At 49.3% G+C, this 16,271-nt stretch overlaps 1 protein-coding gene across 3 annotated transcripts in view; it reads right to left on the reverse strand.

Moving 5' to 3' along the window:
• The window catches only part of UNC5D (unc-5 netrin receptor D), an 80,126-nt gene that overhangs the window by 45,298 nt on the left and 18,557 nt on the right, over positions 1–16,271 (reverse strand). For all 3 annotated transcript variants that reach the window (XM_085080468.1, XM_085080469.1, XM_085080467.1), the window contains exon 2: positions 833–1,051. In XM_085080468.1, the coding sequence (XP_084936594.1) occupies positions 833–1,051 (219 nt within the window). The remainder of the gene's footprint in view (positions 1–832; positions 1,052–16,271) is intronic.

A 16,271-nucleotide genomic window follows, 5' to 3' on the forward strand; every position in this document is an offset into this window, starting at 1 on the left:
TGGGTTTATTCTCTTATTAATCCAAAGCTTAGAAAACATAATTGCAGCACTCACAGACAGCTTTTCTGTAACCATATGGAAGGAAAGCTTTTAGGGACGACATTTCTCCTGTATTGATTCAGCAGTGCCTTTAGAAGTAAAGGTTATGCCTATTAAATTATTTCTGAAAAGGTAACTGTAAAAATTAAAATTCATTCAGATTAGCATTTACAAAAAAACCCCTCTAATATGAAATTTCTTCAGAATGTGTCACTTCAAAAGAATGCCAAGCACTACTTTAGGAGGTGCAGCTTCTTTTTAAATGGCATTTTTGCCTCTAAAAAAGGAATTTCTTGTGTTGCTGGAGAAGGTGTTGTACACACAGCACTCCTGCCAAGGCTGGGGGTTGCCTAGCAATGCTGGGATTCGGAGAGGGAGAAAAGCAATAACAGCCCAGCCCTGTGGAGGCACAGGCAGCACAGCATTAAATTGCTTTGCAAGACTTATCAAGATGCTGCTAAATGAGAAAAGATACAGGGACTGCTTGGAGCTGATAAAATCTGTTGATCACTCCCAAATCTCTCCCTTCTCACTCTCCTCCACACACACTGGACACTGTGGGTTTCTCCTGCTCAGGTCATTCCCACCCCAATCCCTCCTCTGGCTGGGGACAAACTCCAACCTGCCCTGGGGTGTCCAGGGCTCCACCCAGCAGGAATCCCACAGAAACTGGGATTTCCCATTTCCAGTTGTTACAAACGGAGCAGAGAGATGCCCAGCTCCCTGCAGAGCTAGCCCTGCTCAGAGCTGGCATTCCCACCAGCATTTGTCCCCAGAGCAGCTCCTGTCCCACCTGTGGCCTCGTCCAGGCTCTCGTGGGACACGTGCTCGTTCTGGTGCACCCACTCGCCGTTGCACTTGAAGAAGATCTGCATGGCAGGCACAGCCCTGCAGCGCAGCACGATGGGGTTGCTCTTGATGATGTAGGAATCGTCTGGCTCCTCCAGGAAATGGGGCAGAGTCCCCGGGGCCGAGGGGATGGACTCGGGCAGAGCCTCGCTGTTCTCATTTCCTGAAAGACAACGAGAGGAAAATGACTTTTTCATGGGTTTTGTGTTGTCTCATTTCATTGGTGAAATGAAAAATCCACTCTGGGAAAAATCCACTCTGGGACACACACATGGAAAAAAAAAACCCAAATAATTGAAGTGTAAGAACTGTCAAACTGACACAAAACAACATCAGAACTCTGGTGGGGAATTGAGGGTTCAGAAGCTGCAGGATGTGAATATCCCCAGCTGCCAGCAGAGCCAAGGGCATTCCTGCAGCAGGGGATGAGCCCACATCCCTCATTTCCCAAATTCCAGAGGCTCTGGAACAGAGGCTTTGCCTCTAGAACAACTCTCCTCCAGTCAAATCCTCGTCGCTGCTGTCAAACCTAGGGAATTCCCATTGATCTCCAGGAATGCTGGAATTTATTTCACTGCTTTGTCGGGTTTTGGAGAAAACTCAGAGAAAAGCAACAAATCTGAGCGAGAAGGGATCGATTTCTGCAGGAAGATTAGAAAGCACTGAGCACACCCAGGCAGAGGAGCACAGAGGATGCTGTGGGGATGAAAGGAGCTCAGATCAGAGAGGAAATGCTGAGGGCAAGGGAGATGTGATTGAACCCCAAGCAATGAAATTAGGGCAGATGAGAGGGAAGTTCCGGCGCTGTGAAGAAGACCAAACCCTTCCCAGGTCTAGGAGATGACAGAGCAATGAGCACAGGCTTTGTTTGGCTCCTGTCAGAGCCAGGCAGCTCAGCACGGAGCTCTGTGTGTGCAAACACTGCCTGAGCTGCGCTGGGAAATCACAGCCACTTTCAACCCAGTTCGCTGCTTTCAACCCCCTTCTCAGGGTACTTTGCAAAATATTATCATAACTTTGAGCGTTTTCCTCCTGAACATTTATGCCAATTTCCATCTTGTCAATCTGCAGTAATGCTGCGTCCCTGCAGGCTTTATTAAACCCAAGGTTTATAGGAAATAACAAAAAACGTCATTATAAGATTTTGGAGAGGCTTGGAAATCCCAGACTGCCATCAGTGCTCCCCTGGTGTGGAGGGAGAGATTCCAGAAGGATCACCCAGCTGGAGAACTCCCAGTGACCCTGAGTTATTCCACTAAATTTGCTATTTAGGGCAAGGCATGAAGGATGAAATCCCAGCCCCGCTGAAATCCAGGGCGAAATTCTCCTGAGTTGTGTCAGGGTTTTCCCTGGTGTGAGGAGCTCTGGGGCTGCAAGTTTTCCTGCTGAGGAGAACCTTTCTCATGCAGAGGTCAGTCCAGGTGCACCTCAGACTTGGACATTTGCCCTTAAAAATCAAACCAGCAAAGATCTGAGCACACCAGAGGAGGAAGCATTTCCCATCCCCACCACACTCACAGGAATTGCTGTATTTACAGGTATTTCTGTATTTTGCTGGCTGTACAAATGGCATGGCCTGAATGCCTCCTTACAGCACATTCACAGTCCAGGTGGAACCAGCACAACATTCCCAGATAAATAACATTTTACCCAAGGTGCCTGCAGGAGCTGCTGGGCAAAGCAAAGCCTCTCCTAAAGTGCACTTAATACCCAGAATTTTACCTTAATGCCTCTTCCTCTTGCCATCCCCTCGAATTCTAATTCCCCTGGAAGCTGCTGGAACTTTCCCAGGGGCTGATTGCAAATCCCTGAGGTTTTCCATGCCTCACTGTCACTTTTTGGGATTCAGGCCCTTCGGAGTTACACAGAAAAAGCTGTTCTGTAGCAGCAGCAAATGACAGAGGAGCAAACCCTGAAACACAATTCTCGTGGTTTTCATTCCTGGAAAATTACCTTTCAGGAAGGGTTTTGTGTTTTATGCTCTGCACACGAGGCCAAAAGGGACTTTAAATCTTTTTATGACAATAATAGAAATGAAAAAGAATAGAGGGGTAAAAAAAAAGTTGGGAACAAACATTAAATTCTTCTCTGAAATAAACACACTGCTGTTGTCAGAACACATTAGGAAACCTGGACAGCAGCAGACATGGATGAGTCAGTATTTCAAAACTGATTAGGATAATTTAGATGTTAAAATGAGATCTTAAACTGATGAAAAACTATGAGTTCTGAACCTTTTTTTTCAAATAAAGAATTATTTAAAGGGAGCAGCATGATTCTTTCAATATTAAAAACCCAAAAAGTTAGAAGTGTGCCCAAGTAACTTATGACAAATGCACATAAATGTGACAATAATATTTTGCAAAGACTTTTCCCAAGTTTTTCCACACAACTCCTTTTACACTTTGGTGGAACCAGAAAAATGAAGCTCTAAAAGTCACAGAAGTGGTTGATTTCCTCCCACTCTGATCCAGCAGCCCCAGGATCAGAGGGAGCTGCTTCCCCTCTCTGCCTGGGGCTTTGGATTTTCCCTGATTTAATCCCTGAAGTGATTCCTCCATCAGCTGTGCCCAAGGGACACAGGAGCCATTCCCACACAAAACCATTCCCACTTAAAAACATCCCCAACTCCCTCCAACCTCCTTCTCCTGCTCAGCAATTCCTCCCCCTTTGCTTTCTTTCTCCAAGCTCCATAATTTTTAAATCCTGGCATCAGCACTGGGTTATTTCCTGCTGGTTTGGATGATTCCTGTGCCCCAATCCAGAAAAAAAAGCCTTTTCCCAGCAGGAAACACCCCAACCCTCCTCTGGACAGCTCCATTCAGGAGCACAAACACCACTGGGATGCTGAAATCCCAAACATCCACATCCCTCCCTTTCCATGTTAAAATCCCTGCTGGATTTAACCCCCTGCAGCCAGGATTTCCTCCAACCCCCAATAAAGTGCCTTTCCCCTGTGTGCTCAGCTTTGCCGTCAGAGGATGGGAAAACAAAAAGCCTTTTCCAGATTTCCTCATGCATGGAAAGGTTTCCATAATGAAATTTGAGTCATTATTCAGTCAGAAAAGCAACTCGGTGAGATTTGCCTACATTTGCTTAATCAGATGACCCCGACCCCCACGCAAAGTGGGTTTTTTTGGAAGTCACTCAGAAATTGATGGAAATGGCAGATTTTGTTGCCCACGTGAAATCCTTTAATGCCTTCGTTGTTTCCCCAGCTCAGGGATTTGCTGGAGCCCCAGGACAGGGTGTTGAGCAAAGCCTGGCAGCACAGGAGGGGAATTGGAGACACAGAACTAACCCTGAGGAGCTCCACCCCAGAGGGACCTGACAGCTCCTGCCACTCCACCCTGCTGGGGACAGGAACACCTTCCATAGCCCAGGCTGCTTGTCTCCATTTATTCCTATTTTTTTAACGCTTTCAGCAGAATTCCTGATTTTTTCCTGGCTGCTGCACAGCACAAAGCCAGGTTTAGTTCCATTAAAGAACTTTAAATGCCTTTGCCCAATAATACACTGATTTTTTTACTGGATATTGACATTTTTCCTACGAGGAAGAACCATTTCTCCTCTGTGGCAGCTGCCACTTGTGTTTGCAGATATTCCCTCCAAAGCTGGCAGCTCCCAGTGACTTTGGAGGAGATGGAGAGAGATGGAGCCTTGGAGCTCCTCTGGCTGTGCCTGTGGAATCTGGGAGGGCTTGGGAAACACAGCTGGCCAAGGAACCCTCAATACATCAATGAAACCCTCAATACATCAATGAAATCCTAAATAAATCAGTGAAACCCTCAATTAACCAATGAACCCCTCAATAAATCAGTGAAACCCTCAATAAGTCAATGAACCCCTCAATAAATCAGTGAAACCCTCAATAAATCAATGAATCCACCAAAAAAAAATCAATGAACCCTCAATAAATCAATGAATTCTCAGTAAATCCATGAACCCTCAGTAAGTCCAGCACTGCCAGGGCAGGTGCTCCTCAGGGAGCTCTGGAGGAGCCCAGGGAAGGTGTGGAACCCCAGAGCCAGCCGAGCTCGTTTCTGTGCTCACATCTCCACCATCTCCTGGATTCCCAGCCCACGTGGAGAGCCACAAGTGCTGCAGCTCCATCTCAGCAGCCAAGCCCTGATATCCCTGCAGTAACTTCATCAGCCCCTCCTGCTTCCCATGGATGGAAAGTATCAACTTCCAGCAGCTCTGCCATAATCCTTCTCATCAAATATTTGGGCGACAGGTGGAAAATTGTTCTGCCAGCTGAGGAAGACAAAATCCATTCCTCCTGGCAATTTTCTGCAATGAAAACTCCGAAAAATGAATGTGCAATAAGTTGTGGAAATAAATCTAAAATATTATCACACAAAAGCAGCGTGCTGGGAATCTTCAGCTGCAAACGAACCTTGCTTATCTGAATGTGGAAGAATCTCATTTCTGCTCCCCTGGGCACAGGGCGAGGCACCTGGCTGGGGCTGCCACTCCAGGCTGTCACTGCTGCACCTGGGCTCTCCAGCCGGGATGCTCGGGGGCTGCTCGGATCATCCTGGGTGTGCAGGGACTGGGGACGCCTGGCAGCTCACCTGGGGACATTCACAGCACACCTGGGGACATCCACAGCTCACCTGGGGACATCCACAACACACCTGGGGACATCCACAGCTCACCTGGGGACATCCACAGCACACCTGGGGACATCCACAGCACACCTGGGGACATTCACAGCACACCTGGGGACACTCACAGCACACCTGGGGACATCCACAGCACACCTGGGGACGTTCACAGCTCACCTGGGGACATTCACAGCACACCTGGCAGCATACCTGGGGACACTCCCGCCCTTCCCTTGGCTCAGGAGGCACTCTGGCAATGCTGTGGGGAAGGGAAAGGACAAACCCTGCCCACAAAATCCAGGACAAACCCTGGGTGGCACTGCCAGAGAGGGACAGGGTGGCCCGGAGCAGCCCCTGCCCGTGGCCAAGCCCTGTCACCCAACAGTGACACTGCTCTGCCTCGGGAGGGGACATCAAGGAGCACACTGGGGTCACAGAATCCTCCTGGAGCAGAAACCTCTCTGCCCCCAAACATTCCATTCCTGCCCTTTTCCCCACCCAGCTCCTCACCACCTGCAGCACCAGCGTTGTCACCAAACCCTCCTCACAGAGCCACCTGGCTGAGAACCCCAATGTCACTGCAAAGCCTGCTCTGCCCCGGAGTGAAGCCATTCTGCCATTCTCCAAACCCTCATTTATCCTTTCCCATCTCCTCTCCCAGAGCTCCCAGTCCCTGTTCAATGCCCCTGGCACAACTCACTCACACCTTTATTCCTACAAAACAGAACGAAGTTTAAAACATCCCACCTTCACCCCCAAATTCCAACCTTCATTCTCCTCTGACAGAGCCATCCTGGAGCTCTGGGGACATTTCCAGTTCCATGGAATTCACGGAAGGAGCTTTGCTCCAACCACCCTGTCCGAGGCTGCAGGAGGGAAGGACATTTATTTTCCCCAATGAGGATTAATTTGTTCATAAAGCATTCCTGGCCCTTCCTGTGCCACAGAGATGAATGTGCATCCTATTGTAATCCCTCCTGGATCCTAAATTTATTTCTATCGGAGCTATACATATTTATAAAAATGATATATCACGTTTATTAAATATTAAGTGGGTTACAAACTTGAGGAATCTTTCACACGTTCATACATTTATTTAACATCTAGATTTTTTTTTTCTTTGAGCAATATGCAAGCAGTATAAATCTTTAAAGGGAAAAGGATTCTCCAGCATCCCAAACAGATGGATTTGTAACTAAAAGTCTCCAGGCACAGGGTGTGTGAGGAGCATCAAACTTCTCCTGAGCTCAGTAACCTTGCTGTGCATCAAACCACCATCAGGAGGAAATGACAGCCTGGGGAACACGGGCTGGGGGCTGGAATGGCTGCTTCCCGCAGGACAATCAGCACAAAAGGAACTTCCCCTCCCACACAGCCCTGTTTTTAGCCAGAGCCACTTCCACGCACCAGGGGAATGGGAATGAGCTGTGAATCACTGCCCTGCTGGGGCTATTCCAGCTTTATACATACAGACAGGGGAATGAGGGCCAGGGGCTGTCCTGGGATGGAGCAGGGATGTCCTGGGTGGAGCAGGGGATGTCCTGGGTGGAGCAGGGGATGTCCTGGGATGGAGCAGGGAATGTCCTGGATGGAGCAGGGATGTCCTGGAGGGAGCAGGGATGTCCTGGGATGGAGCAGGGATGTCCTGGATGGAGCAGGGATGTCCTGGGATGGAGCAGAAGATGTCCTGGGTGGAGCAGGGGATGTCCTGGGATGGAGCAGAAGATGTCCTGGGTGGAGCAGGGGATGTCCTGGGATGGAGCAGAAGATGTCCTGGGTGGAGCAGGGATGTCCTGGGATGGAGCAGGGGATGGGAATGTCCTGGATGGAGCAGGGATGTCCTGGGTGGAGCAGGGGCTCAGGATGGATCAGTGCCTGCTCTGCCAGGGCAAATCCAGGAGGAAGTTCCTCCCCTGATGTCCAGCAGCTCCCTGGGTGACCAAAGTGACACGGATAGCCACCCTGCCCTGTGGCTGCCCCTGCTGCTGGGGACATTTCCTCCATAAATGACCCAACCTGCTGCCCCCACAGTTCCTCCCCAGGATCCCCAACAGAGCACTTCTGTTCAGAACCATCAAATGTCCCATTCATTGCCCAGCAGGGGCTGCAGAGCACAGAGGTCACTGGGAGCTCCTCTCAGACCCAAACCAGACAACAAACGCTGTCCCTGTTCTCAGCAATGCGACTCCAGGAGAAATGGATTAGCAAGGGAAGCTGGGGACTCCCTAAATTAACTCCTCTTCTACTAAAAATTTCATGTTTCACCTGCTAATGTGGATTCCTGCCATGTTCCCAGAGTTGTCTGTGATGAGATCTGGGTCCAGTTAATCTTAATTACTGAGACAACAACATGGAAATGCTCATTTGGAAAAAAACCACAACATGAGCTCAGAGAGAAATTCAGCTTCATTTCATCCAGAAGAGAGAGAAACCAAGCTCCAAAAACGGGGCCTTGATTCCAATGCTGAGAGCTTGAGACCACAGCAATAATAAATTCTGAAATTACAATTTAGGGACACTCAGTGGCCAAGTAAGACATCACAGTGCAATTCTCAACAACTGAGCCTTAAATCCCTGATGAGCTCATTAAAAGTGGACAGAGCAGTGCTGCAGCTCCTTCAGGTAACTCAGACAAGCTGAGAAAATAGGGACCATTAAGTATTAATAGACATAATTCCAACATACAGTGCCCAATTTAAATATGAGTTTAGAGGAGAAGAACACCAGATTTCCAAATTCCCGTAAAATCATGAATTTTACAGGGCTGTATTTGGGGCTTTTCAGCCACAAAGATTTCCTGAAACACACACACGACCTCCATGCCATTAAATTAAACAGTGAAGCATCCCAGCCCTGTGATATTGCAATAGACCTGGGAGGTATTTGGATCTATTTCTGTTATTACATGAGGACAGGATCAGGTTTCTGTAGTGTTTGAATCAATGAATATTTTGCAATTCTTCTTTCACTCTTCTCTTCCCAACCCAACCCAACCCAACCCAACCCAACCCAACCCAACCCAACCCAACCCAACTCCACCATGCCCCAGAGCTGCCCAGGTTCAGAATGGAGAGGAATCCTCACTGCCAAGGGCTGCTCCTGATCCCCCAGGATCCTCCCAGTCAGTGCTCCCCCCATGAGCCTTTACTGGAATTTCCCCCTTTCCTGGAATTTCCCCCTTTACTGGAATTTCCCCCTTTCCTGGCATTTCCTCCTTTCCTCCTGGCCAAATCAGCCCAGAGAGCACTGAGCACTGCAGACCTGGAGGTGAGCAGCACAGACCATCCCAGCTCCTGGCTGGGCAGCCTATCCCACCCCAACCCCATTCCTGCACCAACCCTGCCCAGGACAACCCTCAGGCAGTTGTTTACCCAATTCCTAACTTGTTCCCCATTATTCCCAGCTCCATCCCCTCTGCAGTGAATCAGGCTGGGGTGGTGACGCTCCCCTGACTGCTGTCACCACCTCACCTCCCTGCTCTGTCACTTCTGCTGCTGTCCCCATCAGGAGCTTCAGCTGCCTGTTTACTCAGCCCCCCGTGGGGGAAGGAACAAAAGAATCCCCCAAAAAAACAAAGGGAAAGAAGAAAAACAGCCCCAAAAAAACCCATTTGGAAATACTCTCCCGCAGGAACCTCCCACACTGAACGCCCCTACAGCTGACAGTTTTGTGCAGCACAAAGATTAATAATTTTCAAAACCTGACATTTTCCATCTGAATCACAAGCTACTTTGTGAGAAATCTTTTCCATATCCTGCTCCATGCTGCTTCTCACACAGAAGGGCATTTTAGGCTGGGGCTGCTTTTGTCATGTTAAAGACCCAGCAGAGCTACAGCTGGAGGCTCTGCAGAGGAACTCGTGCTGCAAACACGCTCTGGGGAATGTGGATCCCAAAGATCCTCCTGTCAGTGTCCCAGCCACATCCCCTGCCCTGAAATCCTCCTGCTGGCACATGAGCCCCTTGGAGAAACCAAGCTCTGCCACCCCTTGCCCTCCCTCCCCTCAAACCAAAGCCTCCTCAGCTCTCCCTTCCACACATTTCCACATTTTCAGGTTCCTCTGCCCCGGGTTTTGAGCAATTTTACTCAATATTGTAGTTTCTGATCTTTTACAGAGTCCCCACAAGATTTTAATGACAATTATTTTTACAAATTCTACATAATTCTACAGAATTTTCAGATCTCCACAAAGGGGCCTGCAGGTGACACCAGCCCTGGGATCTCCACCAGTTACTGGTGGGAAAAATTCCTTTGCTTCAGCATTCAGGAAGGGCCAGCCCAGCATCCTGAGAACATCTCCTTTATCCTCCAAGACTGGAAGAAACTTTGAGAGGGAGATTTTGGGTTGATTTCTAAAAGAATATTTTTGCTTTTCCCTTTTTTTTTCCCCAACTCCATGAAATCAGAATTTCCCCAGCTATTGCTCAGTTAACAACCCCTATTTCTTTTCTGCGTGGGAAAAGGAACACCACGACCCAAACAGCTTTTGCAGCAGATAAAAGGCTCTGGGGAAGGAAGGGCAGTGATTTTCCTCGGGTCCTGCTCAGGACTGAACTCCTTGCAGAGAACAAAGCCGCCCCTTCAGATTCCAATTCACACTTCAATTTTCCCGAACTGTACTCCTTGTAATGCAGGACATTACATCCTTCATAAGTTATCCTCAAATTGCTGGTAATTTTTATGTTGAACAAGCACCCATTTGCAGGGGTTTGGTGCCTGGAGGAGTGGGACTGTTCCAATTTGGAGCAGAGGCTGATGGCTGCAGAGGCAGCTTTGTAATGCAATGGCTCAGAAATACAGAAATGCAGAAATACAGGCCTTGGGACTGAGTGCTGTGGGTTTTTATAAACCCCAGAGCTGGAAACTTGATGGAAATCTGCTTTTCTTGTCCCTAACAGGCAGGGGAAGAGGGAGAGCAGCCACCTCTGCTCTCAGAACAAAAAGCAGCAATGACATCCCACAACACTCCCATCTTTTTTCCCCAGCATGTCAAAAATTATGGAGTATGACATTAAAATCCATCTCCTTCAAGCTCCCCGAACATGATATTTAAGTTGAGTTCCTCAGTGTTGGGAGACGAGGAGCTTTATCAGGTGTAATAAATGTCAGTCCTCGGTGATGGGTGAGCAAAGAGCTCCTCTGGGAGCTGCTGCAGTCAGCCCAGCTGGGCTCCCCAGCCCTGCCACGATGGCAATCAGCATCCAGCAATCTTCCCCTAATCCCACTGTTACCCAGGGAAAGCAGCAGCATGTTTACACCCTGCTGGATTCCCCCTAAATCCCGTTTTTCCAGTGCTCTCCCATTCCCAGCTTGCTGCTGGGCAGCACCAGCACAGCTCCAGGTGAGGCTCTGAGCTCCTCCAGCCTCACCCAGCACCATCCAAACCCTGTCTGCAACCTTCCCTTCCCTTCCTGGTGCTGTGTGAGCAGCTAAAAATAACCCCCAGCCGGTGACAGCGAGGCAGCATCGAGTTTCCAATTTAGCTCAGAACAGCTCTCAGACTGCTTTTAAAAAGTCAATGAGATTTAAGCACATGCTTGACTTGCAACTTGTGCCGAACCCCTCTGCCAAGTCTGGTATGTGGGAATTGCATTCCCCGAGTGCTGGGGGTGTCTGACCCCCAGCCCTGCCACCCCGACAGGCACTGAACTCCTCAGCAGGGTTTGATTCAGGGTTTGATTCAGGGTTTGATTCAGGGTTTGATTCACACACACGAGGCAGAGCTGGAGTCAATCTCACCCTCGGGATCAGCAGGGATGGAAAACTCTCCCTGCAACTTGTCCGTGCTGGAAAACTTCAGATTCCTGCTGCTTCCCAGCTGGATGCATTGATCAGCAGAGCAGGGAACGACGTGAGGCACAGCAATGCACAGCAATGCACAGCAATGCACAGCAATGCACAGCCATGCACAGCCATGCACAGCCATGCACAGCCCTGCACAGCAATGCACAGCCATGCACAGCAATGCACAGCCATGCACAGCCATGCACAGCAATGCACAGCAATGCACAGCAATGCAGGCTGTGGCACCCAGAGGATGCAGAGAGACACACACCCAGCCAAGGGGCAGAGCTGCTCTGGGGCTGAGACCCCTCAGCGTTTGTCACACAGGGAGCAAATCTGCCAGAGCAACACGCTGTTGGTTCATGTTGGGATCTGAGAACAGAGAGGAATTACACTGCTGACAACCTCTGTCATTAATAATGTACAAAGCCCTTCCCCATCAGCTCAGACGGCCTGTCAGAGACAAAGGCATTGCCAGGCTTGTTTTTGAGGCAGAACAAAGTGTGGAGGGTTTCATCTCACTGCTAAACGCCAACTGATCCTAAAGAGCCTTGTGAACATGACTGGGGCTGTGCCTTTGACAAGGACAGGAACCATCCCACAGACAGACCCTCCTTGAACTCAGTCCCAGGAGGGGACACTGCCAGCTCATCTCATCCCATCCCATCCCATCCCATCCCATCCCATCCCATCCCATCCCAAATCCCATCCCATCCCATCCCATCCCATCCCATCCCATCCCAGAACTGCACTGGAGCTGCCCGTCCAGGATGGAAACTGCTCCCCTCCACACTGTTCCTCTGAGCAACTTCCAGCACTAGGGAGGAAGGAGAAGCAGCTCTGGGCTGTGGAAGCCCCCAGACCCTGCAGGACCCCCAGAGCACCTCAGAAAGAGCCCCAGCCTGGCTCTGCCCCCACCAGCTGCACCCTCTGCTCCTCTGCCACGGGAAGCTCAGGCAGGAGTGTGGAATAATTCCAGAACTCTGCTCCAGTGCCCTATGAACAATATCCTTTTCATATCTGCGGGATGATAAAATCACTTGTTACTCCAGTGCTGCTTGAGTCATCCTCTCGCAGCATTATTAACCCCGTGCTCAGAGCCTGCTCGGGCACTCAGAGCCCTTTTGTTTCGAGACTTGAAGATTTATTTGTCAAGTCTGACAGCTCTGATCTCGTCTTGCAGGGAACAGCAGTGCCTGAAGAGGAATTTATGAAATCATGAGCTGCAGGAAATGGCCAAAATCACGGCAAGGGTTGGTATTTGAAACGAGGAGGAGATAAACAATATAGAGATAAAAATCTGCATTTCCATAAAAAAAAGACTCACTAGAAAGATCTGAAAGCATCGTGGAATGGGGCAGTGATAGATCTCACGTGTGCTTAACATGTGATTTATAGATTCCTAAGAAGATATAAAAACACTTAGACTTTCATTCAGCATCTTGAAAAATCAACAGGTGCAAAGAGACACGTTTAGTGTAAAAACAAGATCATCTCTGCCCTTGCCCACGTGCTGAAATGAGTTGTGTTACCTTGGGCTGAGCTGAAGAAAACCAGCCCTGGGTGTGATGAACATCATCAGGGCAGTGCCAGGATGGATTTCCAGTCATTTCCCTCATCCCAAACTCCATCTCTGGTGAGCTGCAGGCCATGGGCACAGCCAGCACCATCAGGATCCCATCAAACACTGATGAACCAACGGGATCAGATCAGATCAGATCAGATCAGATCAGATCACATCCTCCCACCCCAAATCCCAGCAGAGTTACCCTCGGGCTGCTCTCACCCAACATTTAGGGGACACTGGGTTGGCTATTTGAGTACAAACCATAACTCAAACCAGCCCTGCTCTGGTGTGAAGTTTCACATCCCATTTCAGTCAGGAACCAAATACACAAATCCTGGGATCATCCCCAGGCAGCTCCTGGGTTTAGGGACACCCAGACCTGGCTCTGGCACGGGGCTGGACACTGAACCTGAGCCCTGTCCCTGTCCCCATCCCGAGCCAGCCCAGCCCAGCAGGGACAGCCCTGCCAGGCCTGGAGGATAAAGCAGCAGAATGAATTCCACCTTTGCCAGAGCTCAGCTCATCCATCACCCTCCGCCAGGCAGGACTTCAGTGAAGAGCAGCACAAGAGGAGTCGATAAAATATACTTAAACACCACCCAGGCTGTGCTTGCTGCGCTTTTAATTTGGTAAATAAATGCCTTCCCTGGGGACTGAGTGCTCCGGGATGGATCTGCAGGCACAGCTCCCTGCAACGGCCTCACACACCCAGCTCACCCTGCTGCCTCCCTCCCACATTAAAAGGTGCTTGTGGGGCTGGGAAAGCTCTGGAGTTCAAAACAAAACCCTTTAATGGTTTTATTGAGCCTCTTAACTACACAAACAAGGGATGTGTGTCTTACAGGGAGCAGCAGAAGTGCAATAATAACCAAAAATGTGGTAGAATATACTGTTAATTAGGCTGAGCTGAGCCCCAAAAGGCATATTCTGTCTCGTTTTTTGAGGGCTAATTAAGAATAATATCGAGGGAAAAAAGAATCCCCATGAAATGCCCGTGTCTGAATTAAGCAGCTGGGGCAGGAGAAGGGGCTCTGCTGCAGGGGTTCTTACAGGGCTGAGAGCATTTCCCATTCTGGTCATCTCCTCCCTGATCTGGATTTTAACTAAGGCACACTGGATGGTGAATATTTAATAAGTTTTCCTTATGGTGATATAAAATCTGGCCATAAAATGGAAGTGAAAGGGGAAAAAGGATGCTCAGAGGTTGGATTTTCCAAGTGCTCTGTGGTCAGAGGTTTGTGTCAAAGCTCGGAAAAGGCCAAAGGAGGGAACAGCACCAAGAGCATCCTTTATCTGAGGGATCTCCTGAACATCCCCTTCCCCAGGAGAGCTGCTGTCCCCTTGCCCAGCAGGGCTGAAAGATTCCCTGTCTGGAATTGCATAACCAGAATGCAGCACAGCCTTGGAAAACCACAACTGCCTGGTGCTGAGCTCGCTGGCAGATTCCACCCATAAATTAGCTGGGGTTGTGGAGGCTTCAGGAATAACTTTTTATTCCCCACATGCTCCCCTATTATGCTCAGTAATGCACAACACAACACCCGCACTGACAAGCACCAGAGGGGAAAGGAATAAAAGCAGCAGTAGGGAAATAGCAAAATGAGAAAGAGGAAAAAAAAACTGTTCAGCATTCTTTAATGAGGTCCTTCTGGTCTCTGGCTGAAGCTTCTAAGAGCAAGGCAGAGAAATTCCACATAATTACAACAAAAATCCCCCAATATAAACTGGATCAAATCTGTTTTTAAGGTTACAATGGAGTGTTCCTTTTGTGAGTGACTGTGATGTCAACGAGTAACTGAGTAACGAATCTCATCTTTTTTTTATCACATTTCAATTTGAAACTTGGAATTAAATTTGTTTTGTTTGGAATAAACACAGCCTCGCTCTTGTTTGCTCTTTCCCGTTGCTTCAAGAACAGGAATTCTCACCTGAGCACAACTCTGACTGCCAGTGGCGTTGTCTGGCAAGTGAGAAATGTGCATTTTGAAGCAAAAATCATGAAAAGGAGACCAAAGAGGAGCCTGATCCTGGCTGTACCTTGATAACCTTGTCCCCAATCCACAGAGCAGGAACTCTGTGTTCCAAAGGACGAGTTCCCCAGAGAGGAGATGGGGCTGCAAACCCTGATCAGAATCCTGGGGCTGCAAACCCTGATCAGAATCCTGGAGGTGCAAACCCTGATCAGAATCCTGGGGGTGCAAACCCTGATCAGAATCCTGGGGGTGCAAATCCTGATCAGAATCTGTCATGAGCAGCCCTGGGCCTGCTGGGCCATTTCTGCCCAAAACCACCAAATTTTGGAGCTGCAGCCCCTGGCTCAGGGCTCTGCTCTGCTCTCCCCTCCCGTGGGACCTGCTGGTCCTGAACCTGGGCCAGGATCTGTGCTCAATAAAATATCAACTGAACTGGAGGAAAAGGGAGTTATTCCAGGGGAGGCAAGGCAGGATAAATCCACCTTCTCCCTGCTGCAGGACAACATCCCAGCCCTGGAGCTGCACCACCTAAACCCCTCGTCCTTCCCTTTCCCTGTCCCCTGGACAGCAGTCACACTCACAGCACTTTTTATCTCTTTTTAACAGCAATATAAAATTTTTATCTCTTCCTCTGTAGCGACATAAACAGGGAAAGCAAAACACAACTGCCCTTGGGAGAGCTCGGCTGGCCTGGCCCTGTTTGTTTCCTAAAACTCCCTTTTTATGGCACCTGCATTATCCCTGTGAAATATCACCTGTGCTGGTGGCAATAAACTCTCCTCCTGCCGGGCCAGCAGCTGGGAGCCATTAAGGGACAGTGACAGGGACAGGGTGGCAGCGCTGGAGGCACAGGCACGCAGCAATTGCTGCCTTTAATATTCATTAGTGCAAAGCTGAGCCCCATAAAGGCATTTTTCAGTGCTTTCTGACAGGCCTGGGGCATGGGGAATGGATGGACGCTGCTTGGGCTGGGATGACCAAACCCTGCAGAGCCCCAGTCCCAGCGGGGAAAATGAGCAGTGAGGTTTAGCCTAGCGCTGGAAGTTGCTAAAATGATAATTACAGGAAACAAGAATCCCACTGCCTCTCGGAGGAACATATGATTCAGCCACATTTAGCTGGTTTGGGGGAAAACACCGGCTGGTGGGGTCCTGTTCCCAAAAACACTCCCATCAGAGGGGTGGCACCCCAGGCTGCCCAGTCGCTCCCAGAGCCTCCCAACCTCAGGGATTTCTGCTCATCCTCTCCATCCCTGAACCCCAAACCTGCCCAGCCAGCCAGGTGAGCTCAGAGCTCCCAGACAGAGCCAGTTAGGCAATGGAATAACAATTAACAGGATAACAATTAACGGGATAATGACTCCGAGCCCCCAGCTCGCCCCAGCAAAGACAATAATCACATTTTGGGAAAGCCAAGTGGCTCCCTGCAGGGTTTGGACTAATGACACTG

Source organism: Lichenostomus cassidix, chromosome 22 (assembly GCF_008360975.1).
Source record: "Lichenostomus cassidix isolate B80296 chromosome 22, HeHo_3.0, whole genome shotgun sequence".
Classification (NCBI taxonomy): Eukaryota; Metazoa; Chordata; class Aves; order Passeriformes; family Meliphagidae; genus Lichenostomus; species Lichenostomus cassidix.